The sequence below is a fragment of the Oncorhynchus nerka genome, linkage group LG4 (genome assembly GCF_034236695.1).
Source record: "Oncorhynchus nerka isolate Pitt River linkage group LG4, Oner_Uvic_2.0, whole genome shotgun sequence".
Classification (NCBI taxonomy): domain Eukaryota; kingdom Metazoa; phylum Chordata; class Actinopteri; order Salmoniformes; family Salmonidae; genus Oncorhynchus; species Oncorhynchus nerka.
The window spans coordinates 9,674,822-9,702,321 of NC_088399.1; the positions used below are offsets into that span (position 1 = coordinate 9,674,822).

The 27,500-nt window shown below is 42.8% G+C and overlaps 2 protein-coding genes and 1 long non-coding RNA gene across 3 annotated transcripts in view; 1 reads left to right on the plus strand and 2 right to left on the minus strand.

Moving 5' to 3' along the window:
- LOC115117097 (fibrillin-2) overlaps positions 1-17,062 on the minus strand; it is a 261,948-nt gene extending 244,886 nt beyond the window's left edge. The window contains exons 1-4 of the mRNA XM_065017208.1: positions 16,878-17,062; positions 16,236-16,318; positions 7,015-7,113; positions 6,612-6,707 (exon numbers count right to left, since the gene is read on the minus strand). Coding sequence (XP_064873280.1) covers positions 6,612-6,707; positions 7,015-7,113; positions 16,236-16,318; positions 16,878-17,062 — 463 coding nt within the window. The remainder of the gene's footprint in view (positions 1-6,611; positions 6,708-7,014; positions 7,114-16,235; positions 16,319-16,877) is intronic.
- LOC135571366 (uncharacterized) lies at positions 16,200-17,135 on the plus strand. The gene is made up of 2 exons (XR_010463735.1): positions 16,200-16,331; positions 16,886-17,135. It is a non-coding gene; the product is annotated as an uncharacterized LOC135571366 (long non-coding RNA).
- A 1,756-nt stretch (positions 17,136-18,891) lies between these two features.
- The window catches only part of LOC115117740 (long-chain fatty acid transport protein 6), a 24,356-nt gene continuing 15,747 nt past the window's right edge, over positions 18,892-27,500 (minus strand). The window contains exons 8-10 of the mRNA XM_029646235.2: positions 23,790-23,887; positions 21,717-21,847; positions 18,892-21,316 (exon numbers count right to left, since the gene is read on the minus strand). Coding sequence (XP_029502095.2) covers positions 21,140-21,316; positions 21,717-21,847; positions 23,790-23,887 — 406 coding nt within the window. The 3' untranslated portion in view covers positions 18,892-21,139. The remainder of the gene's footprint in view (positions 21,317-21,716; positions 21,848-23,789; positions 23,888-27,500) is intronic.

A 27,500-nucleotide genomic window follows, 5' to 3' on the forward strand; every position in this document is an offset into this window, starting at 1 on the left:
TATCTTTCTATCTACCTCTAACCATCTAGTTACCTGTCTACCTCTATCTATCTCTATCCCTCTATACCTCTATCTACCTCTCTCTACCTACCTCTATCCCTCTATCTACCTCTATCCCTCTATCCATCTATCTATCTCTATCCCTCTATCTACCTCTATCCCTCTATCCCTCTATCTACCTCTATCAACCTCTATACCTCTATCTACCTCTATACCTCTCTATACCTTACCTCTCTTTACCTCTATCCCTTTATCTACCTCTATCCCTCTATCCCTCTTTCTACCTCTATCTACCTCTATCCCGCTATCTACCTCTATCCCTCTCTCTACCTCTATCCCTCTATCTACCTCTATCCCTCTATCTACCTCTATCCCTCTATTTACCTCTATACCTCTCTCTATCTACCTCTCTCTACCTCTATCCCTCTAAACCTATATCTACCTCTATCCCTTTATCTACCTCTATCTACCTCTATCCCTCTATCTACCTCTATACCGCTATCTACCTCTATCCAAATCAAATCAAATCAAATCAAATTTTATTTGTCACATACACATGGTTAGCAGATGTTAATGCGAGTGTAGCGAAATGCTTGTGCTTCTAGTTCCGACAATGCAGTGATAACCAACAAGTAATCTAACTAACAATTCCAAAACTACTGTATTATACACAGTGTAAGGGGATAAGGAATATGTACATAAGGATATATGAATGAGTGATGGTACAGAGCAGCATACAGTAGATGGTATCGAGTACAGTATATACATATGAGATGAGTATGTAGACAAAGTAAACAAAGTGGCATAGTTAAAGTGGCTAGTGACATAAGAATGCAGTCGATGATCTAGAGTACAGTATATACATATGCATATGAGATGAATAGTGTAGGGTAAGTAACATTATATAAGGTAGCATTGTTTAAAGTGGCTAGTGATATATTTACATCATTTCCCATCAATTCCCATTATTAAAGTGGCTGGAGTTGGGTCAGTGTCAATGACAGTGTGTTGGCAGCAGCCACTCAATGTTAGTGATTGCTGTTTAACAGTCTGATGGCCTTGAGATAGAAGCTGTTTTTCAGTCTCTCGGTCCCAGCTTTGATGCACCTGTACTGACCTCGCCTTCTGGATGATAGCGGGGTGAACAGGCAGTGGTTTGGGTGGTTGATGTCCTTGATGATCTTTATGGCCTTCCTGTAACATCGGGTGGTGTAGGTGTCCTGGAGGGCAGGTAGTTTGCCCCGGTGATGCGTTGTGCAGACCTCACTACCCTCTGGAGAGCCTTACGGTTGAGGGCGGAGCAGTTGCCGTACCAGGCGGTGATACAGCCCGCCAGGATGCTCTCGATTGTGCATCTGTAGAAGTTTGTGAGTGCTTTTGGTGACAAGCCGAATTTCTTCAGCCTCCTGAGGTTGAAGAGGCGCTGCTGCGCCTTCTTCACGACGCTGTCAGTGTGAGTGGACCAATTCAGTTTGTCTGTGATGTGTATGCCGAGGAACTTAAAACTTGCTACCCTCTCCACTACTGATCCATCGATGTGGATAGGGGGTGTTCCCTCTGCTGTTTCCTGAAGTCCACAATCATCTCCTTAGTTTTGTTGACGTTGAGTGTGAGGTTATTTTCCTGACACCACACTCCGAGGGCCCTCACCTCCTCCCTGTAGGCCGTCTCGTCGTTGTTGGTAATCAAGCCTACCACTGTTGTGTCGTCCGCAAACTTGATGATTGAGTTGGAGGCGTGCATGGCCACGCAGTCGTGGGTGAACAGGGAGTACAGGAGAGGGCTCAGAACGCACCCTTGTGGGGCCCCGTGTTGAGGATCAGCGGGGAGGAGATGTTGTTGCCTACCCTCACCACCTGTGGGCGGCCCGTCAGGAAGTCCAGTACCCAGTTGCACAGGGCGGGGTCGAGACCCAGGGTCTCGAGCTTGATGACGAGCTTGGAGGGTACTATGGTATTGAATGCCGAGCTGTAGTCGATGAACAGCATTCTCACATAGGTATTCCTCTTGTCCAGGTGGGTTAGGGCAGTGTGCAGTGTGGTTGAGATTGCATCGTCTGTGGACCTATTTGGGCGGTAAGCAAATTGGAGTGGGTCTAGGGTGTCAGGTAGGGTGGAGGTGATATGGTCCTTGACTAGTCTCTCAAAGCACTTCATGATGACGGAAGTGAGTGCTACGGGGCGGTAGTCGTTTAGCTCAGTTACCTTAGCTTTCTTGGGAACAGGAACAATGGTGGCCCTCTTGAAGCATGTGGGAACAGCAGACTGGTATAGGGATTGATTGAATATGTCCGTAAACACACCGGCCAGCTGGTCTGCGCATGCTCTGAGGGCGCGGCTGGGGGTGCCGTCTGGGCCTGCAGCCTTGCGAGGGTTAACACGTTTAAATGTCTTACTCACCTCGGCTGCAGTGAAGGAGAGACCGCATGTTTTCGTTGCAGGCCGTGTCAGTGGCACTGTATTGTCCTCAAAGCGGGCAAAAAGTGATTTAGTCTGCCTGGGAGCAAGACATCCTGGTCCGTGACTGGGCTGGGTTTCTTCTTGTAGTCCGTGATTGACTGTAGACCCTGCCACATGCCTCTTGTGTCTGAGCCATTGAATTGAGATTCCACTTTGTCTCTGTACTGACGCTTAGCTTGTTTAATAGCCTTGCGGAGGGAATAGCTGCATTGTTTATATTCGGACATATTACCAGACACCTTGCCCTGATTAAAAGCAGTGGTTCGCGCTTTCAGTTTCACGCGAATGCTGCCATCAATCCACGGTTTCTGGTTTGGGAATGTTTTTATCGTTGCTATGGGAACGACATCTTCGACGCACGTTCTAATGAACTCGCACACCGAATCAGCGTATTCGTCAATATTTCCATCTGACGCAATACGAAACATGTCCCAGTCCACGTGATGGAAGCAGTCTTGGAGTGTGGAGTCAGCTTGGTCTGACCAGCGTTGGACAGACCTCAGCGTGGGAGCCTCTTGTTGAGCCTCCCTCTCTCTACCTCTATCCCTCTCTCTACCTCTATCCCTCTATCTACCTCAATCCCGCTATCTACCTCTATCCCTTACCTCTATTTACCTCTATCTACCTCTATCCCTTACCTCTATCGACCTCTATCCCTTACATCTATCTACTTCTATCTACCTCTATCCCTCGCTCTACCTCTATCCCTCTATCTACCTCTATCCCTCTATCTACCTCTATCCCTCTATCTACCTCTATCCCTCTATCTACCTCTATCTCTCTATCTACCTCTATCCCTCTATCCCTTTATCTACCTCTATCCCTCTATCTACCTCTATCCCTCTACCTCTCTCTATCCCTCTATCTACCTCTATCCCTCTATCTACCTCTATCCCTCTATCTACCTCTATCCCTCTATCACTCTATCTACCTCTATACCTCTTTCCCTCTATCCCTCTATCTACCTCTATACCTCTTTCCCTCTATCTACCTCTATCCCTCTATCTACCTCTATCCCTCTTTCCCTCTATCTACCTCTATCCCTCTATCTACCTCTATACCTATATCCCTCTATCTACCTCTATACCTCTATCCCTCTATCTACCTCTATACCTCTATCTACCTCTATCCCTCTATCTACCTCTATCCCTCTATCTACCTCTATCCCTCTATCTACTTCTATCCCTCTATCCCTTACCTCTCTCTTTCTATCTACCACTACTTACCCCTCTTTCCCTCCTCTCCTCCTACCACTCCATCATGCTGCTACCTATTCTGTGATTTACACATCCACTCGAGCAAGCCCAGAATTCACTGGATTATAAGCCTTCCAGGTGACGACAGCTGCTTCGGGGTCAAATGTAAACCATGTTGGCCCTCTAAACCTCTGTTCACCCTGCGAGGGACTGGAGCCCTAATGGCGGCTTAATGCCCTGGTTACGCCCCGGTTACGGGGGCCCTGCTTCATGGCAGGACAAGAACCTTTCAGGCCCTTTCAATGTCAATCCACACTGGTTCTGAACTATACATCCAGGAGTCTGGATCTGAACTATATATCCTGGATCTGAACTATATATCTTGGATCTGAACTATATATCCTGGATCTGAACTATATATCCTGGATCTGAACTATATATCCTGGATCTGAACTATATATCTTGGATCTGAACTATATATCCTGGATGTGAACTATATATCCTGGATCTGAACTATATATCCTGGATCTGAACTATATATCCCGGATCTGAACTATATATCCTGGATCTGAACTATATATCCTGGTTCTGAACTATATATCCTGGATCTGAACTATATATCCTGGATCTGAACTATATATCCTGGATCTGAACTATATATCCTGGTTCTGAACTATATATCCTGGATCTGAACTATATATCCTGGATGTGAACTATATATCCTGGATCTGAACTATATATCCTGGATCTGTACTATATATCCTGGATCTGAACTATATATCCTGGATCTGAACTATATATCCTGGATCTGAACTATATATCCTGGATCTGAACTATATATCCTGGAGCTGAACTATACATTCAGGAGCCTGGATCTGAACTATATATCCTGGATCTGAACTATATATCCTGGATCTGAACTATATATCCTGGATCTGAACTATACATTCAGGAGCCTGGAGCTGAACTATATATCCTGGATCTGAACTATATATCTTGATCTGAACTATATATCCTGGATCTGAACTATATATCCTGGAGCTGAACTATATATCCTGGATCTGAACTATATATCCTGGAACTGAACTATATATCCTGGATCTGAACTATATATCCTGGATCTGAACTATACATTCAGGAGCCTGGATCTGAACTATATATCCTGGATCTGAACTATATATCCTGGATCTGAACTATATATCCTGGATCTGAACTATATATCCTGGATCTGAACTATACATTCAGGAGCCTGGAGCTGAACTATATATCCTGGATCTGAACTATATATCCTGGATCTGAACTATATATCCTGGATCTGAACTATATGTCCTGGATCTGAACTATATATCCTGGAGCTGAACTATATGTCCTGGATCTGAACTATATATCCTGGATCTGAACTATATATCCTGGAGCTGAACTATATATCCTGGATCTGAACTATATGTCCTGGATCTGAACTATATATCCTGGATCTGAACTATATATCCTGGAGCTGAACTATATATCCTGGATCTGAACTATATATCCTGGATCTGAACTATATATCCTGGTTCTGAACTATATATCCTGGATCTGAACTATATATCCTGGATCTGAACTATATATCCTGGATCTGAACTATATATCCTGGATGTGAACTATATATCCTGGATCTGAACTATATATCCTGGATCTGAACTATATATCCTGGATCTGAACTATATATCCTGGATGTGAACTATATATCCTGGATCTGAACTATATATCCTGGATCTGAACTATATATCTTGGATCTGAACTATATATCCTGGATCTGAACTATATATCCTGGATCTGAACTATACATTCAAGAGCCTGGATCTGAACTATATATCCTGGATGTGAACTATATATCCTGGATGTGAACTATATATATCCTGGATCTGAACTATATATCCTGGATGTGAACTATATATCCTGGATCTGAACTATATATCCTGGATCTGAACTATATATCCTGGATCTGAACTATATATCCTGGATCTGAACTATATATGAAGGCATTGGCCCATGGCTTGTCGAGGATTAAACTCACGTGTACTAACCATATACCGTGGTTTTTAGGAGGTTTTGAGGATCTGGAGGGACATGTTAATGTGAAGTCCTTAAGAAATGTATTATCCTCCATAACCATACCATTGTTTGATAGTAATAGTATATATGTAAAAATAAATCTTCTAATTTATCTATGCCAACTGTTTCTGCTGCAGTTTGTCACATGTTCTACAGTCTATACAGTGATGAACTTCGGGGAAGCCCTTAGATCTCCCATGGAGTCTATACAGGGCCTATAAGTTAATGGTAAAAAAATGTAGGTGAGCCTCCCGAGTGGCGCAGCGATCTAAGGCATTGCATCGCAGGGCTTGAGAGGTCCCTACAGACCCGGGTTTGATCCCAGACTGTGTCACAATCGGCCGTGATCGGGAGTCCCATAGGGCGGCGCGCAATTAGCCCAGCGACGTCTGGGTTAGGGGAGGGTTTGGCCGGTGGGGCTTTACTTGGCTCATCGCGCTCTAGCGACTCCTTGTGGCGGGCCGGGTGCCTGCAGGCTGACTTCAGTCGTCAGTTGAACGGTGTTTCCTCTCTCTCACTAATTGGTGCAGCTGGATTGAGAGGCGCGGTGTGGAGGGTCATGTTTCGGAGGACACATGACTCGACCTTCGCCTGTCCCGAGCCCGTTTAGGACTTGAAGCGATGAGACAAGATCGAAATTGAGGAGAAAAAGGGGGTAAAATACATAGAAGAAAAAAAATATATATATACATATATATATATTATACATTAGTGAAGTAATGCAAGTAGCCTAAACGCCAACGAACACTTGCAATGCTAATTTAGCACAATTGGTGCTTACTGTATATACTACACTGTGCAAACGGGCTGCATTTACATCATAGTGTAAACGGGCTGCATTTACATCATAGTGTATACTCACGTTGTCCACAGTAGGAGCCTGAGAAGCCCTTCTGACACTGACAGTGGTCCTCGGCACAGAGGCCACCGTTCATACACCTGATGTTACACTGCTGGGCTAGAGGAGCAACAGGACAGGACCACGGCATATTGGTCAACATCCCATTCACAACTTTCGAGCGAGCAGAGGAGGGTTGTACGAAATAAACAGGAGGTTTAAAATACGGGTTTATTTTTATTTATTATTTTATCTTTTTGTTTGGGTGAAATTCAAATGTCCAAAATACTAGTAAAACCATTGTCAGACAGTATATTATAGGTGAAATAAACTAAACATATACAAAACACTCTCGTAAAGCATTTTGTGGTTTTATATTGGAGAGGAAGCATAAAGAAGGCGACATGTAACATGGGGGAATACTTACTGGACTTTGTGCCACAGGTTGGTGCAATTTGGCCACTGGGACATGTGCACATGTTGGGCCGTGAGCAAAATCCATCTCCACAGCTGTTCCGGCAAATGGCTGTGGGGATGAGGACACACAAGAGTGTAGAGTAAATGAACATTGTCCGTCAGACCCTATGTGAGAACTACTACAGTACATGGGCCAGACTAAGAGCTTGTCCTAGCCTTCGTTAAATACAGTGCAAACCAAGTGTTTTTTAAAGAATCACATAGACCTTGCAAGCAGTGGAGTACAATGAGAAAACAGGAATGTGGAAGTTACACCCCCATACAAAACCAATGTATTAGTTACCGTGTCAGGGGCTCGTTAACATATCTCCTAGCATTACAGTTATTATACCCATTATTGGAATTGTGCTAGTTTAGGTTTAGGCGGTCTATAGAAACATTGCTGTGCCAGTTTAGGTTTAGGTGGTCTATAGTAACATTGCTGTGCTAGTTTAGGTTTAGGCGGTCTATAGAAACATTGCTGTGCCAGTTTAGGTTTAGGTGGTCTATAGTAACATTGCTGTGCTAGTTTAGGTTTAGGTGGTCTATAGTAACATTGCTGTGCCAGTTTAGGTTTAGGTGGTCTATAGTAACATTGCTGTACCAGGTTAGGTTTAGGTGGTCTATAGTAACATTGCTGTGCCAGGTTAGGTTTAGGTGGTCTCTAGTAACATTGCTGTGCTAGTTTAGGTTTAGGTGGTCTATAGTAACATTGTTGTGCCAGGTTAGGTTTAGGTAGTCTATAGTAACATTGCTGTGCTAGTTTAGGTTTAGGTGGTCTATAGTAACATTGCTGTGCTAGTTTAGGTAGTCTATAGTAACATTGCTGTGCTAGTTTAGGTAGTCTATAGTAACATTGCTGTGTTAGTTTAGGTTTAGGTAGTCTATAGTAACATTGCTGTGCTAGTTTAGGTTTAGGTAGTCTATAGTAACATTGCTGTGCCAGTTTAGGTTTAGGTGGTCTATAGTAACATTGCTGTGCTAGTTTAGGTTTAGGTGGTCTCTAGTAACATTGCTGTGCTAGTTTAGGTTTAGGTAGTCTATAGTAACATTGTTGTGCCAGGTTAGGTTTAGGTGGTCTATAGTAACATTGCTGTGCTAGTTTAGGTAGTCTATAGTAACATTGCTGTGCTAGTTTAGGTAGTCTATAGTAACATTGCTGTGCCAGGTTAGGTTTAGGTGGTCTATAGTAACATTGTTGTGCTAGTTTAGGTTTAGGTGGTCTATAGTAACATTGCTGTGCTAGTTTAGGTAGTCTATAGTAACATTGCTGTGCCAGGTTAGGTTTAGGTGGTCTATAGGAACATTGTTGTGCTAGGTTAGGTTTAGGTGGTCTATAGTAACATTGCTGTGCCAGGTTAGGTTTAGGTAGTCTATAGTAACATTGCTGTGCTAGTTTAGGTAGTCTATAGTAACATTGCTGTGCTAGTTTAGGTTTAGGTGGTCTCTAGTAACATTGCTGTGCTAGTTTAGGTTTAGGTGGTCTATACTAACATTGTTGTGCTAGTTTAGATTTAGGTGGTCTATAGTAACATTGCTGTGCTAGTTTAGGTTTAGGTGGTCTATAGTAACATTGTTGTGCCAGGTTAGGTTTAGGTAGTCTATAGTAACATTGCTGTGCTAGTTTAGGTTTAGGTGGTCTATAGTAACATTGCTGTGCTAGTTTAGGTAGTCTATAGTAACATTGCTGTGCTAGTTTAGGTAGTCTATAGTAACATTGCTGTGTTAGTTTAGGTTTAGGTAGTCTATAGTAACATTGCTGTGCTAGTTTAGGTTTAGGTAGTCTATAGTAACATTGCTGTGCCAGTTTAGGTTTAGGTGGTCTATAGTAACATTGCTGTGCTAGTTTAGGTTTAGGTGGTCTCTAGTAACATTGCTGTGCTAGTTTAGGTTTAGGTAGTCTATAGTAACATTGTTGTGCCAGGTTAGGTTTAGGTGGTCTATAGTAACATTGCTGTGCTAGTTTAGGTAGTCTATAGTAACATTGCTGTGCTAGTTTAGGTAGTCTATAGTAACATTGCTGTGCCAGGTTAGGTTTAGGTGGTCTATAGTAACATTGTTGTGCTAGTTTAGGTTTAGGTGGTCTATAGTAACATTGCTGTGCTAGTTTAGGTAGTCTATAGTAACATTGCTGTGCCAGGTTAGGTTTAGGTGGTCTATAGGAACATTGTTGTGCTAGGTTAGGTTTAGGTGGTCTATAGTAACATTGCTGTGCCAGGTTAGGTTTAGGTAGTCTATAGTAACATTGCTGTGCTAGTTTAGGTAGTCTATAGTAACATTGCTGTGCTAGTTTAGGTTTAGGTGGTCTCTAGTAACATTGCTGTGCTAGTTTAGGTTTAGGTGGTCTATACTAACATTGTTGTGCTAGTTTAGATTTAGGTGGTCTATAGTAACATTGCTGTGCTAGTTTAGGTTTAGGTGGTCTATAGTAACATTGTTGTGCCAGGTTAGGTTTAGGTAGTCTATAGTAACATTGCTGTGCTAGTTTAGTTAGTCTATAGTAACATTGCTGTGCTAGTTTAGGTTTAGGTGGTCTATAGTAACATTGTTGTGCCAGGTTAGGTTTAGGTAGTCTATAGTAACATTGCTGTGCTAGTTTAGGTTTAGGTGGTCTATAGTAACATTCTTGTGCCAGGTTAGGTTTAGGTAGTCTATAGTAACATTGCTGTGCTAGTTTAGTTAGTCTATAGTATCATTGCTGTGCTAGTTTAGGTTTAGGTGGTCTATAGTAACATTGCTGTGCTAGTTTAGGTTTAGGTGGTCTATAGTAACATTGCTGTGCCAGGTTAGGTTTAGGTAGTCTATAGTAACATTGCTGTGCTAGTTTATGTTTAGGTGGTCTATAGTAACATTGTTGTGCTAGTTTAGGTAGTCTATAGTAACATTGCTGTGCTAGTTTAGGTTTAGGTGGTCTCTAGTAACATTGCTGTGCTAGTTTAGGTTTAGGTGGTCTATAGTAACATTGCTGTGCCAGTTTAGGTTTAGGTAGTCTATAGTAACATTGCTGTGCTAGTTTAGGTTTAGGTGGTCTCTAGTAACATTGCTGTGCTAGTTTAGGTTTAGGTGGTCTCTAGTAACATTGCTGTGCTAGTTTAGGTTTAGGTGGTCTATAGTAACATTGTTGTGCTAGTTTAGGTTTAGGTGGTCTCTAGTAACATTGCTGTGCTAGTTTAGGTTTAGGTGGTCTATAGTAACATTGTTGTGCTAGTTTAGGTTTAGGTGGTCTATAGTAACATTGCTGTGCTAGTTTAGGTTTAGGTGGTCTATAGTAACATTGTTGTGCCAGGTTAGGTTTAGGTAGTCTATAGTAACATTGCTGTGCTAGTTTAGTTAGTCTATAGTAACATTGCTGTGCTAGTTTAGGTTTAGGTGGTCTATAGTAACATTGCTGTGCTAGTTTAGGTTTAGGTAGTCTATAGTAACATTGCTGTGCTAGTTTAGGTTTAGGTGGTCTATAGTAACATTGTTGTGCCAGGTTAGGTTTAGGTAGTCTATAGTAACATTGCTGTGCTAGTTGAGTTAGTCTATAGTAACATTGCTGTGCTAGTTTAGGTGGTCTATAGTAACATTGCTGTGCCAGGTTAGGTTTAGGTAGTCTATAGTAACATTGCTGTGCTAGTTTAGGTTTAGGTGGTCTATAGTAACATTGCTGTGCTAGTTTAGGTAGTCTATAGTAACATTGCTGTGCCAGTTTAGGTTTAGGTAGTCTATAGTAACATTGCTGTGCTAGTTTAGGTTTAGGTGGTCTATAGTAACATTGCTGTGCTAGTTTAGGTTTAGGTGGTCTATAGTAACATTGCTGTGCTAGTTTAGGTTTAGGTAGTCTATAGTAACATTGCTGTGCCAGTTTAGGTTTAGGTAGTCTATAGTAACATTGCTGTGCTAGTTTAGGTTTAGGTAGTCTATAGTAACATTGCTGTGCTAGTTAAGGTTTAGGTAGTCTATAGTAACATTGCTGTGCCAGTTTAGGTTTAGGTAGTCTATAGTAACATTGCTGTGCTAGTTTAGGTTTAGGTAGTCTATAGTAACATTGCTGTGCTAGTTTAGGTTTAGGTAGTCTATAGTAACATTGCTGTGCCAGTTTAGGTTTAGGTAGTCTATAGTAACATTGCTGTGCTAGTTTAGGTTTAGGTAGTCTATAGTAACATTGCTGTGCTAGTTTAGGTTTAGGTAGTCTATAGTAACATGTATGTGCCAGTTTAGGTTTAGGTAGTCTATAGTAACATTGCTGTGCCAGTTTAGGTTTAGGTGGTAACTCAAACTGTAATATACAGTAGTAATTGTAAAGAATCCTCTGAGGGTCACAAGAAAGTAACTTGTGTGTCTGATTTTGAGAATCCTGATTTACCCCGATAGCATTGAATAATAACACCTATGCTATCTATGTGTGCCCAAGAAATTCTAGTAGAATATACACTGAGTGTATAAAACATTAAGAACACCTGCTCTTTCCATGACATAGACTGACCAGGTGAATCCAGGTGAAAGCTATGATCCCTTATTGATGTCACTTACTAAATCCACTTCAATCAGTGTAGATGAAGGGGAGGAGACGGGGTTAAAGAACGGTTGTTCCATTTTTTTTAAACAATTGAGACATGGATTGTGTATGTGTGCCATTCAGAGGGTGAATGGGCAAGACAAATGATTTAAGTGCCTTTGAACGGGGTACGGTAGTAGGTGCCAGGTGCAATAGTTTGTGTCAAGAACTGCATCACTGCTGGGTTTTTCAAGCTCAACAGTTTTTCCAAGTGTATCTAAACTCAGCAAAAAAAGAAACGTCCTCTCACTGTCAACTGCGTTTATTTTCAGCAAACTTAACATGTGCAAAGATTTGTATGAACATAACAATATTCAACAACTGAGCCATAAACTGAACAAGTTCCACAGACATGTGACTAACAGAAATGGAATAATGTGTCCCTGAACAAAGGGGGGGGAGGGGTCAAAAGTAACAGTCAGTATCTGATGTGGCTACCAGCTACATTAAGTACTGCAGTGCATCTCCTCATGGACTGTACCAGATTTGCCAGTTCTTGCTGTGAGATGTTACCCCACTCTTCCACCAAGGCACCTGCAAGTTCCCGGACATTTCTGGGGGGAATGGTCCTAGCCCTCACCCTCCGATCCAACAGGTCCCAGACGTGCTCAATGGGATTGAGATTCGGGCTCTTCGCTGGCCATGACAGAACACTGACATTCCTGTCTTGCAGGAAATCACGCACAGAACGAGCAGTATGGCTGGTGGCATTGTCATGCTGGAGGGTCATATCAGGATGAGCCTGCAGGAAGGGTACCACATGAGGGAGGAGGATGTCTTCCCTGTAACGCACAGTGTTGAGATTGCCTGCAATGACAACAAGCTCAGTCCGATGCTGCTGTGACACACCGCCCCAAACCATGACGGACCCTCCACCTCCAAATCGATCTCGCTCCAGAGTACAGGTCTCGGTGTAACTCTCATTCCTTCGACGATTAACGAGAATCCGACCATTACCCCTGGTGAGACTAAACTGCGACTCGTCAGTGAAGAGCACTTTTTGCCAGTCCTGTCTGGTCCAGCGACGGTGGGTTTGTGCCCATAGGCGAGGTTGTTGTCGGTGATGTCTGGTGAGGACCTGCCTTACAACAGGCCTACAAGCCCTCAGTCCAGCCTCTCTCAGCCTATTGCGGACAGTCTGAGCACTGATGGAGGGATTGTGCTTTCCTAGTGTAACTTGGGCAGTTGTTGCTGCCATCCTGTACCTGTCCCGCAGGTGTGATGTTCGGATGTACCAATCCTGTGCAGGTGTTGTTACACGTGGTCTGCCACTGCGAGGACGATCAGCTGTCCATCCTGTCTCCCTGTAGAGCTGTCTTAGGCGTCTCACAGTACGGACAATGCAATTTATTGCCCTGGCCACATCTGCAGTCCTCATGCCTCCTTGCAGCATGCCTAAGGCACATTCACGCAGATGAGCAGGGACCCTGGGCATCTTTCTTTTGGTGTTTTAAAGAGTCAGTAGAAAGGCCTCTTTAGTGTCCTAAGTTTTCAACTGTGACCTTAATTGCTTACCGTCTGTAAGCTGTTAGTGTCTTAACAACCGTTCCACAGGTGCATGTTGATGAATTGTTTAAGGTTCATTGAACAAGCATGGGAAACAGTGTTTAAATCCTTTACAATGAAGATCTGTGAAGTTAATTGGATTTTTACGAATTATCTTTGAAAGACTATTTTTTTGCTGAGTTTAGAATGGTCCACCACCCAAAGGACATCCAGCCAACTTGACACAACTGTAGGATGCACTGGAGTCAACATGGGCCAGCATTACTGTGGAACGCTTTTGACACCTTGTAGAGTCCATGCCCCAACGAATTGAGGCTGATGGCAAAGGGGGGGGTGCAACTCAATATTAGGAAGGTGTTCCTAATGTTGGTATACTCAGTGTATTTGGCAGAGGAGACACGCAACTGGCATGCAGCATAATTTAAGCTGACATCTAACATTGATATGTCAATAATGGGAGAGCCTGAACTTCCCTCTGGCCCCTTTCCAGAGTCAACAGCCCTTCAGGAGTCCACTCTACTGACTCCAACATGACCCCTGGACACCACAGGAGAACTCTGGGTATGACCCCCTGTATGACCCCGTGGACACTACAGGAGAACTCTGGGTATGACCCCCTGTATGACCCCTGGACACCACAGGAGAACTCTGGGTATGACCCCCTGTATGACCCCTGGACACCACAGGAGAACTCTGGGTATGACCCCCTGTATGACCCCGTGGACACTACAGGAGAACTCTTGGTATGACCCCCTGTATGACCCCGTGGACACTACAGGGGAACTCTTGGTATGACCCCCTGTATGACCCCTGGACACCACAGGAGAACTCTGGGTATGACCCCCTGTATGACCCCTGGACACCACAGGAGAACTCTGGGTATGACCCCCTGTATGACCCCTGGACACCACAGGAGAACTCTGGGTATGACCCCCTGTATGACCCCTGGACACCACAGGAGAACTCTGGGCATGACCCCCTGTATGACCCCGTGGACACTACAGGAGGACACTGGGTATGACCCCTGGAGAACCACAGGAGAACTCTGGGTGTGACCCCGTGGACACTACAGGAGAACTCTGGGTATGACCCCCTGTATACTACAGGAGAACTCTGGGTATGACCACCTGTATGACCCCGTGGGACACTACAGGAGAACTCTGGGTATGACCTCCTGTATGACCCCGTGGACACTACAGGAGAACTCTGGGTATGACCCCCTGGACACCACAGGAGAACTCTGGGTATGACCCCCTGTATGACCCCTGGACACCACAGGAGAACTCTGGGTATGACCCCTGGACACCACAGGAGAACTCTGGGTATGACCCCCTGTATGACCCCGTGGACACTACAGGAGAACTCTGGGTATGACCCCCTGTATGACCCCGTGGACACTACAGGAGAACTCTCGGTATGATCCCCTGGACACCACAGGAGAACTCTGGGTATGACCCCCTGTATGACCCCGTGGACACTACAGGAGAACTCTGGGTATGACCCCCTGTATGACCCCGTGGACACTACAGGAGAACTCTGGGTATGACCCCATGGACTCTACAGGAGGACACTGGGTATGACCCCCTGGACAATACAGGAGAACTCTGGGCATGACCCCCTGGACACTACAGGATAACTCTGGGCATGACCCCGTGGACACTACAGGAGAACTCTGGGCATGACCCCCTGGACACTACAGGATAACTCTGGGCATGACCCCCTGGACACCACAGGAGAACTCTGGGTATGACCCCCTGGATACCACAGGAGAACTCTGGGCATGACCCCCTGGAAACCACAGGAGAACTCTGGGTATGACCCCCTGGACACTACAGGAGAACTCTGGGCATGACCCCCTGGACACCACAGGAGAACTCTGGGTATGACCCCCTGGAAACCACAGGAGAGTTCTGGGCATATCTAACACCTTGCTCTTGCTGTTGTGACCGACCAAGTTACCGGGCCAAGCTGAGCCCCCAGGAGAAGCTGGAGGAAGTCCCAGGGAAGGGGGGCCAAGCTGAGCCCCCAGGAGGAGCTGGAGGAAGTCTCAGGGAAGGGGGGCCAAGCTGAGTCCCCAGGAGGAGCTGGAGGAAGTCTCAGGGAAGGGGGGCCAAGCTGAGCCCCCAGGAGGAGCTGGAGGAAGTCTCAGGGAAGGGGGGCCAAGCTGAGCCCCCAGGAGGAGCTGGAGGAAGTCCCAGGGAAGGGAGGCCAAGCTGAGCCCCCAGGAGGAGCTGGAGGAAGTCCCAGGGAAGGGGGGCCAAGCTGAGCCCCCAGGAGGAGCTGGAGGAAGTCCCAGGGAAGGGAGGCCAAGCTGAGCCCCCAGGAGGAGCTGGAGGAAGTCCCAGTGAAGGGGGGCCAAGCTGAGCCCCCAGGAGGAGCTGGAGGAAGTCTCAGGGAAGGGGGGCCAAGCTGAGCCCCCAGGAGGAGCTGGAGGGAGTCTCAGGGAAGGGGGGCCAAGCTGAGCCCCCAGGAGGAGCTGGACGAAGTCCCAGGGAAGGGATATGCTAATAAGGTGCACAAACAATCTATGCTGCTAATTAAATAATGCATTTATTTGTATTGTCAACAAACGTTACTTTGAGGTGAGCAGGTTCGGTGTAAAGGAATCATATTTTCTTTCAACTTCACATTCTGTTATTCTTTCCCCCCCGAGCGTTGTGGTTAGATGAGGAGTTTACTGGTTGTTAGAGATGTTTCGGCTCTCATCCCATGTTACTTATTAGTACAGTGAAAATCATTTATTATCCAACAATTATTTGGTATCTTTACAGGTGCAAAGCATGGCTTTAGGGCATAATGACACACCAATAATGCAATGATTGGTCTTTAAAGAAACATGTGGGCCTAACTCGGGAACATATATTGCATGGGAGAAGTCTTGTTTCCATAGAGAGCTTTTCCTAAACGTAGAATCGATCAATGCATTAGCTCTTTGGCTGTTGCTATGTATTTGTAAATGATTGTGTAAAACACATGCAATAACCCAGAAGCACTACATCACAGTTATATGAGACATGTAAATTAGCACATCCTATTGGTCAATGGTCAACTGAGCCCTATGCAAAAAATATATATATATATATTTCCTAGAGACCAACTCAACACAGAGATACTTTATTATCGTCAACATCTGCTGCGCTACTTACGCACGATACACTGGTTGCCCCCGGGCAAGGTTTTCCAGCCTGGACAACAGTAGGAGTGGAAACGTGATCCACACACATTGGGCCTATACGGAAGGAGTAAGAAACAACAATTTTTCTGTAAATAATCATACTTGATCATAATAATCATACTTGATCATAATAATCATACTTGATTTAAGAACTGCGGAAATGAATAATGGTTAGTTTAGGAATCTATTTCACACGCTTTTTTCACGCTTTTTAATTTGAAATGCATGGGGTGATGGTGGTCACAGAGCGACAAAAGTCATCTTCTCTATTTAGAATAAAAATAGATGTTGATGTCAAGAGATACATACATTTTATTAATTGATTTCTTCAATTATTCCCCACTCATATTGCATATTTATCTCAGATGAAAAGACGAATACTTAACATTCAATTCTGCTCATGTTATGTTTGTGTAACAGTGGCATTTTGACAATGTCATGACATTTGAAAAGTGTATGTTTTTTTCTGGTGGGTAGGATTTCTACCTTCAGTTCATGACATCAACAATCTACGCTGCTAATTTTGTATTGTCAACAAACGTTACTTTGAGGTGAGCAGGTTCGGTGTAGAGGAATCATATTTTCTTTCAACTTCACATTCTGTTATTCTTACCCTCGTAGGGATTCCTGTTTTCCTCTTCTCCTCACTCGATTTGAGGCAGCCGTCTGATCTCCATCCACCTTGAGAAGCGTTTTCCTCCCGAGCGTTGGAGGGTCTTGTCCTGTTACTTTTACTACGAGAAAACCCGTCAACGCCACCAGTCCAACCAAGCACGAAAAAATCCTCTTGGTCCACATCCTAAACAAACTTTTTTGTCTAATTTTCCAATGTGTTGTTATTTAATCCGATGGAATAAATATCAAGAATGGCTACACAGAGCGCATTTTCGACTATCACCTATACCTACAAATACATGAAGTTAAAATAAAACGTAACAGAAAAAAATTAAGTTTAGAACGAAAAATGTCGTGTTGCCTCTTGAGTTTCAAAGACCGTCCTGTAATGTCACCGCGGGAACGACACAGAGGTCTGACTGGGAAGCAGACACAGATTTCAACTGAGGTGTATTGAGATACACCGCTGTCTCCACAGCCAAGAGACAGACCCTCTTGTGACTGATTTCAGCGGTCTGTTGAGAATACACTTCACGTGCCTAACGACATGTTTTTCTTCCGTTGACAGCTACAAGCTGTTGCATTCAACATACACAAGTTGACAGAGCATGTGGAGAAAAGACGCCATTACAAATAAAGTTATTGATATGCAGAAATCAGTGTTTTAATATGAAAACAATATCTAAAAAAAATACAAGAGAAAACATTTTCACTGATTTGTTTCTGGGTTGTAATGGCCTGTTATTCGTTGGCTACTGAAGACAATCTGGCTACTAAGGACAATCTCTAATTAACGTTACTATCCAAGTAGCTTGAATATTTGTTTTATTTACAGCATGAAAAATAATGCTTTGACATTACAATTTAGCCCACAGTTTATAAATAATGAGTTGTAAATGTAATTGGTTTAAATGAAGTTACTTATTTACAACGTAAACATACAGTATTCTCAGTTATATGCATTTAAACATAATGTTATTGGACAAATATATAGTCTTGCGCTACACAGTCTTTTTAATGAGCAGCTCTTCTGTAGTGTCATCTGTAATTTCCTCATCTGTCATGCAGGTTGTTTGGTCCCCCCCGGCATCTGAAATTAAAGTACCGCTATATCTCGGTATTTCCTGTGTGGCAATCCGGAAGACATGTTAATTAATGACTCCGCTATTTGTTTGGACATGTTTCATGTTTTATTTTACATCCTCTCTGGCTATATTTAACACAAATTAGTGATATGGTTGTCAGTACTCAGTGTCAGTGTACGGAAATGACGTTCAGTAATCTGTTTTCAAATACTACACAGGTAGAAAATAGGGTATTTTAGAGCCCCCTAGTGGTGGCGGTGCACAGTTACATATAGAAAAGTATATTACTTGAGAAATAAATACTTTGCATATAATCTCGTCCCCAGCCTGCCTACGTGGTTAGGCTACTTTGAATATAATCTCGTCCCCAGCCTGGCGATTTGAATATAATCTCGTCCCCAGCATGGCTACGTGGTTAGGCTACATTGCATATATCAGGGGTTCTCAAACTCAATTCCCGGAGGGCCTAGTGTCTTATTTTTAGTTATTTCCGTATCGAATTAAGAGTTCCCAATTAATCAATGACCTTAATTTATCAATCAAGTACAAGAGAAGAGCGAAAACCTACAGACACACGTCCCTCCAGGTATTGCGTTTGACACTCTTGGCATATATCCTCAAAGTGGGTGACAGGCCCCAAACATCACTTAGCAAAACACCATCATATTGTAACTTTACATTGTGTAAATATTTGTTTTATTCTGTGGGAGAGAAATACAGTGACAAACACACAGGATATTAAACAGGTGATATCATTTATTCCAATGACAAATGTGTGTTAGAACTACTTATAATATAAGTAGACAATTATATATTGTGTATTAACTACAGGCAATGTAAGCAATAATGCAAACGTGTGTATTATCAGGGAAAAGCCACACTTACAAAGGAGTGAAATAGCAAGACACACACACACACAGGCACACATTGCAATGGAAATACTATGGTTTATTTCAACTGAAAGGAATGTTATAATGTACATAATTTTTCAAATCAATCTGGGTCAGACATCACTTTAAAAACAGGGTGTAATTTTTAAAATGATAACAGACAGATTATGTCCTAGCGTGGTCTCAAAAACAAAGGGAATGGGAATGTAATGTTGTTTGACAAGAGTACATGTTATAACACCACATTTAGGATGACTAGAGATATGTGTTGGAATCCAAACATAAAAAGTCCAGAAAGATGGCTGTATATATTTACACCCATCAGAAAATGAATGGTCGGCAAACGGGTAGTACCCAAAGTCAACTTGTATGCCTTTCCCTTTCCCTTACCATAACCTCACTGAAACAATACCTAACCTTAACCCTCTTCCTAAACCGAACCTTAATTCAATTAACCTAAACGTAACCTGAATTCATTTTGGACCCTTATGCCCAAACTAAAAAATGTTCCTTCTGTCGGTTAATATGCACTTTCAGGATGTAGATATGTAGAGTCGGAGCAATTCACTGTAAGTGAGTCGCCGGTGTGCTGTTATGACGTCATCTTCATAACCGCAAAACAAATTGTCATATAAAAAAAAATATATATATATATATATATAAAATAATCCCACTTCTGACACCAATGTAATGACCTGACTAGATCATAAATGAAAAATTGTCCAGACCGAGGCTTGAGTTTGCGAATTGACGGTTTATTAAACCAACTTTACACAGGCTACTGTTTGGGCCGTAGCACACGCCAAATAGATGACAGATAACCCACAAGCCAATCGTGACCTTCTCTTGTGAAGCCCAGACGTAAGAGAGAGAGAACAAAGGCTGAACCTGGTCTTAACTTCCAATGCTCCACCCCCCTGCCCAACCCCCCTCCACGCCACTCCGCCAACCACCAGGATGCCCGGCATCAGAACATTCCAGGCATTCCCGTGATTGGCAGATAGCAGGTTGATTGACATGTCGGACCCCGCGAACACCGGGTACTGGTCAGTACAACACAACCACCTCCTAGCCTAGCACATAACACACAGCTGTCTGTGCGGGTCGCTACAATATATATAATATATATACATATAATATAAGAAAATACAATTGTGTGTTATATATATATAAAAACACACAAAATATATTCACATAAAATCTATGCAATAATCTAATACCTAATCATAAACACAAAAATGAACCACGTCATCCAGGGCATACATACAATATGCACGGTCATTATTCAAAACGTCACATAGTAGTAATGCAAAAGCAGCGAGTTCCTGAAAGGTGTAAATGTATAGAAAACAAGATATAGTTTTTCTGAAAGGTCTATGGATTAAAATGTTGGGATTATCTGGGTTAGTTTTTGCATTTCCCGCTCATGGTACAACTCGCAAAAAGTGGTTTCTAACCTCAAAAGGGTCTTTTCCGGGTTAAGTAAAGGTTAAATTACATTTGCCATTGATAAGAACTAAATAACGGTGGTCACACTTGATAAAAAACAGTTGCATGTCTTAAAATCATTAATTAATTTACCATAATTTAATAGCTTTGTAAATCATACTTATGGCTGGAAGTTGTTCATGACCATGTGACTTGACCAGGAAAAACTCAGTCTTAAATTTGGGGATATAATTAAGGCCCAGAGTTATGGACAAGAGAGGACCATTGTAGGTCATAAATGAGTCAAGCTTTAGGGGTCAACCTGCTGTAACACGTGGCGACTGAAGCCTGGTATGCGGATCAGCATGTGATGCCACATAGGACATCAAATTAAATTACATTTTAAATTAAATTAGATAGAATTTGATGTTTGTCAACCTTTCCATTTCACGTTGGATTGAGGCCTGCGAATTCTCCTAATGTACCATCTAGCAGTACATAGTACACAACGGACGGTGCAAAAATATGGACCACTTTTGAGGTATTAACTTTTAGGTAAACTATGTGGTTTTGCTGGCTCGGATGGCTCAGTCTTACTGTATACAGGTGCCAACTGTAAGATGCTTTGGATAAAAGCATCTGATAAAAATGAACATATTATATAATCCCCTAACGGAAACTAAAATTGAAAAAAAAAGAGAAAAAAAAAGAAACGTGGCTGAAAATTAGATGCACAGGACACAGTCAGTCAGTGAGGCTTCCTGGGTAAATAACACCTTTAAACAGTACTGTATATAAACCCGTTATAAATCAGAAATACACCTTTCTGTTTAGTCCTGCTGACCTGACTGGACAGCCTAGAGCCGTATCTTTCCGGAGACAAGGTCATCATACAGAGACAGAGTGAGCGGGATGTAGTCTCTCTGGGATAGGTCCAAGAAATACAGGGACTCCTGGACGGCCTCAGGACTGAAGCCCTCCTGCACCAGCTTCCTCTTCTGCTGCTTGAAGGTCTCGGTCACATCTATGGATGTCTATGGAAGACAAAGGACAGAGTTTATGCTGAAAAGGGTCGGGGGTTTCAATTCTAAATGCGCTTAAGTGATATAACATTTTTTGGGGTTAGAGTTGAAGGGAACGTTCTTTTTATTGTAATTTTTTTTTTAATGATCCATTTAAGGTTATTGTATTGAATGTATGTATTTATAGCATGGTTTCAATACGGTTTCTGAAAATACCAAGAACAAACTATTTAATTGATTTATCCATATTACGGTGGTACACTCCAGTACCAACCCGTATATTAACGTTACGTATAAAATCACACAGTTCGTTAATAAGTAGTCACTCATTACGTTTAAAAAAACAAGTTTTAGTTTTGTGTGGGGATAATTTTTCCCTGAATGGATATATGTGGTTTCAGGATTGTCTTACCTGGATCCGTAGAAACCAGGGCCACGAGTAAGCGGGGAGACTTTGGACCAAATGGTTGTAGAGTTTTTTACCATCCAGCTTTTGGTCCATCTTTAGGACGACGGCTGCCATACCTGCTCTGCCTTCATAACCTGTACATAAACAATGAGGATAATGTTACACACCTACTCAGTGGCCTTGTGGTTAAGGGTGTCTGTCGTGAGATTGAATAGGTTGGGAGTTTGAGCACTGACCGATTCATACCAAAGACCGTACAAATGGGACCCAATGTGTCTCTGCTTGGCACTCAGCATTAAGGAGATTTAAAAAATAAAATAAAAATTAAACTAGTCAAGTCAGTTAACTTCTTACGGCTGGGGGCAGTATTGAGTAGCTTGGATGAATAAGGTGCCCAGAGTAAACTACCTGCTACTCAGGCCCAGTTGCTAATATATGCATATTATTAGTAGATTTGAATAGAACACACTCTGAAGTTTCTAAGACTGTTTAAATGATGTCTGTGAGTAAAACAGAACTCCTATGGCAGGCAAAAACCTGAGAAAAAAATCCAACCAGGAAGTGGGAAATCTGAGGTTTGTAGTTTTTCAACTCATTGCCTATCGAATATACAGTGTCTATGGGGTCATACTGCACTTCCTAAGGCTTCCACTAGATGTCAACAGCCTTTAGAATTTTGTTTGATGCTTCTACTGTGAAGGAGGGGGGAATGGGAGCTGAATGAGTCAGAGGTCTGCCGGAGAGCCATAAGCTGACCACGCACGTTCACGTGAGAGTTAGCTTGAGTTCCATTGCATTTCTGAAGACAAAGGAATTCTCCGGTTGGAACATTATTGAAGATTTATGATAAAATCATCCTGAAGATTAATTCTATACATCGTTTGACATGTTTCTACAGACTGTAATGGAACTTTTGGACTTTGCCTGCCTGCGCCTCGTGAATTTGGATTACTGGGCTAAACGTGCGAACAAAAAGGAGGTATTTGGACATAAATTATGGACTTTATCAAACAAATCAAACATTTATGGTGGAGCTGAGATTCCTGGGAGTGCATTCTGATAAAGATCATCAAAGGTAAGTGAATATTTCTAATGCTATTTCTGACTTTGTTGACTCCACAACATGGCGGATATCTTTATGGCTCGTTTTTGTGTCTGAGCGCCGTACTCAGATTATTGCATGGTGTGCTTTTTCGGTAAAGCTTTTTTGAAATCTGACACAGCGGTTGCATTTTGGGGAAGTTGCATGTTCCATGCATAACAGTTGTATCTTTTATCAATGCTTATTATGAGTATTTCTTTAAATTGATGTGGCTCTCTGCAAAATCACCGTATGTTTTGGAAGCAAAACATTACTGAACGTAATGGATATAAATATGGATTTTTGGATATAAATATGGATTTTTGGATATAAATATGAACTTTATCGAACAAAACATACATGTATTGTGTAACATGAAGTCCTATGAGTGTCATCTGATGAAGATCATCAAAGGTTAGTGATTAATTGATCTGCATTTCTGCTTTTTGTGACTCCTCTCTTTGGCTGGAAAAATGGCTGTGTTTTTCTGTGACTATGTGCAGACCTAACATAATCGTTTGGTGTGCTTTCGCTGTAAAGCCCTTTTGAAATCGGAAACTGTGGTGATTAACAACAAGTTTATCTTTAAAAATGTTTTGAAATACTTTTATGTTTGAGGAATTTTAATTATGAGACTTCTGTTGTTTTAAATTTGGAGCCCTGCACTTTCACTGGCTGTTGAACTAGCAACCTTTCGGTTATTGGCCCAATGCTCTTAACTGCTAGGCTAGCTGCTGCCCTATAAAATTTTGTAGTGAGACATTTTGGCCTGCATATTCATTTGCCAAGAAAAGGTGCTAAAATGGTTCTATATTAATGATTATTATTAACTGAAGTTATATTAGGCAAACATTTTCAACTAGGTCCAATATTGCTCTGCACCATTATAAAAAAAATATATATAAAAAAATTGTACTAATGATGTCAGCGAGAACTATGACTTGGCACAGTGACACCATAGACATATGAATACTGTCAGAAAGGATGTTGTTGACCTGGCACAGTAACACCATAGACGTTCACTTCCTGCAGGAACTCCAAACTTCCGAGAATCTCTGAAACTTCTGTGGTGGCCACATTCTCTCCTTTCCACCTAGGAGGAAGAAATCAGCTTTTTAATTCACAATATGCAGAAATATTCAGCACATTTTTGTTGGTGTCTTGAATGCTCGCAATGCAACAGCCAGCATGATGGGTATGAGTGAGTGAGAATGCTGGCATTATAATTTTTTAGATATTTATTCATCTAACTTTTTTTCAGGGATGCAACAATAAATGACATTTAATATATTAATCTACTGCATATATTTAATTATTTACCTAGATTTGTGCAACAATACATTTAATCAAATAACATATTTACAAGTCATAGACCTTTCAGCATGCCTATCTATGTTAAACACTAGATGGCAGCAACAGATAAGTATAGATACAAGGTACAACTGCAAGCAGCCTCAACTGAAAGACACGACAGGAGGGCTCAGTCAGAGACAGGAGGGCGGAGTCAGAGACAGGAGGGCTCAGTCAGAGACAGGAGGGCTCAGTCAGAGACAGGAGGGCGGAGTCAGAGACAGGAGGGCGGAGTCAGAGACAGGAGGGCTCAGTCAGAGACAGGAGGGCTCAGTCAGAGACAGGAGGGTTCAGTCAGAGACAGGAGGGCTCAGTCAGAGACAGGAGGGCTCAGTCAGAGACAGGAGGGCTCAGTCAGAGACAGGCGTTGAGGTGAGAGCAAACCTCACCCTGAAAGTGATTTCCGCTAGCTAAGAGTAAGCCCATCGGACATCCATGCAGATTTTGCATTGTCAATCCTACTGTAAATATCAAAATAATTCAGTAACATGTTCTTTAGAGCCACATTGTCGCCATGCATTATAAATACATAAGAGGAATTTATGCATCTCTTCTAAAGAACCATGAGCTATAATGAATGCTTATAGCATGTTTTACTCACCTGTGTTTAATGCAATAAGCATTGATATTTATAAAAGGCTGCCAAAATGAGCTGTGTGAATGTTTATAGCAAGGTCTTACGATGCACTATAGGGTTTTATAAAAAGTGCATTCATAATTTGTTATGAAAAAAGGTGACTCAAAGAAGGTGTTACCCATAATTCACCTTCCATACATTCTGTATGCCAAAGCATGATCTTCCACAGGGCGAGCTGTACATCCTGTACATTTAAACGCAGATCCCCAGTTATGGTGAACTAACAGAGAATTCACCTGATTTTAGAAGAATAAAAAATGGCCTCCCAAGTGGCCCAGCGGTCCAAGGCACTGCATCGAAGGCAGTGCTTGAGGAGTCACTACAAATCTGGGATTGTTCCTGGGCTGTATCGCAATCGGGAGACACGAGGCGGCGCACAAATGGCCCAGCGTCATCCGGGTTAGGGGTTTGGCCGGCCGGGCCGGGATGTCATTGTCCCATTGAGCTCTAGCAACTCCTGTAGCGGGCCGGGCGCAAGCACGCTGACTTCAGTCACCAGTTATACAGTGTTTCCTCCGACACATTGGTGCGGCCGGCTTCCGGGTTACTTTATTTTACCTTTATTTAACTAGGCAAGTCAGTTAAGAACAAATTCTTATTTTAAGCGAGCAGTGTTCTCAAGAAGCTGTGCGGCTTGGCCGGGTCGTGTTTCGGAGGACGCATGGCTCTCGACTTCCGCCTCTCCCGAGTCCGTACGGGAGTTGCAGCAATTGGACAAGACTATAAAACTACCAATTGGGGAAGAAAAATTATAATAAATAAACGTAAAGTTCCTCAAACCTTCATCAAGTGGCATTAAGTCCATATTCCATGACATCAATCTGGCCTCAATCTCAAATCAATTGGAAATATTGGCATTAAATTAAAGGATTACTTTCAAGGTTCGGAAACATATAATAAAAGTATTTAGGTGGACTATCCCTTTAATACAACTTAACTGAGTGAAGTCCATAATACTGTATGCCTTCTAAAAATACATTTAGAGATTCCAGCCATTGATATTACCACGCCATTCACTTTAAAATAATAATTTACATCAGACTATTTTACAGGTTAAGAAATTTAAAAGATTCTCTGCATTATTTTGCCAGAGAAATACTTTTAAATTGTTTGTGGGGAGACAGCACGGCACAAACGTACACACACCACAATCCCAAAAGACTTGCAGTCTTCAAGGTAGCAACAAAGCAGTTGTGTGGCTCTTTGCCTAGTCCTGCGTCACACTTGGGTACTTGGGCAATACACCAAACATTGCCAAAGAGCAGAGGGAGACAAGCGATGGCATTGTGACATGGGGACGCTCAAACGACAGAAGCTTTTGACCCCCTAACAAGCCTTTCATCCCACTAATCATGGTAACCACTTCCCATGAAGACCTTGGGCCGGAACCCCTCCGGGAACTCTGTAGCACTCTGAACTTAACATCAGACCGGGGTTCAAATACTATGTATCTATCTCATATATATACACACATATATATCTCATATATATGAGATAGATACATAGTATTTGAACCCCGGTCTGCTGTTAAATTCAGAGTGCTACACTCCACGTAAAATCAAGACCCCCCTCCACCTCCCCCATTCCCGATGCCACAGTTCCCGGAGGAGGTCCGACCCAAGGTCTTCATGGGAAGTGGTTACCATGATTAGAGGGATGAAAGGCTTGTGTTTAATTGAGCTAGCCAACTGCAATGGAATCAATAGCAAAGTCCCAAAACTGCAAACCCTTCCCACCTGGCCCCCTCCAGGAAGGCTAAAGCAAACACTCAAAAGTATTTGAAAGATTTCAAATAGTGTTTGAGCCCAGGTCTGGTTGAAAGGCATTCCCCCTCGTCCACTCTTGGAGGAGGGCCTTGCGTCACTCTGCTGGATTTTGTGAATGGACCGTGGAATGGCAGAGGTGAAGAGAGGGGAAAAAAGGGGCCTTTCCCTTGGTCACTGTTTTGCCAACTTGGATTAGGCTCAAGCCAGCGCTTCCACCAAAATGCCAAAGAGTTAAAGGGAAGGAGTAGAGGAACAGACCTGGGTTCAAAAACTATTAGGAATCTTTCAAATACTTTGAAGCGTTTGCCTTCGATTGCCTTGCGAGCCAGATGATCGGAGTGCACTTTGCGGTTAGTCTATTAGTTCCATTGGGTCAGGCAAGCTCAATTAAGCCTGGCTATCATATTTGAAATGATTTCAAATAGTATTTGAATCCAGTCTGGAGAGTAAGGGGGGGGGACAAACGGTGCCTGATTCTCTGTGGGGTGTCCCTCGGTTCAGGAGCTCATTTGCATGACTGTGGTGGAAGCTACTAAAGGACAACAGGGGATGATGTGCAAGGCTGCCATTGTGATGAATGCCTGAGCAGATTGAACGCTTGAATGGAGAGAAACAACAGAGGGGACGACCTGTTCTGATCGCATTGGAAAACGAAGCTCAGTGGACGAAGACAAAATGAGGAATGAGGAATGGTGATGGTGATGCCACATATGTAAACGGTAAATAACAGATACGCTGTAATATTCAGACTCTTTTAAGCTTGGTTACTTTTACCCCTTTTTCTGCCCAATTGGTAGTTACAGTCTTGTCCCATCGCCGCAACTCCTGTACGGACTCTGGAGAAGTCGAAGGTAGAGAGCCGTGCGTCCTCCGAAACAAGCCGCACTGCTTCTCGACACACTACTCGCTTAACCCGGAAGCCGGCCGCACCAATGTGTCGGAGGAAACACCGT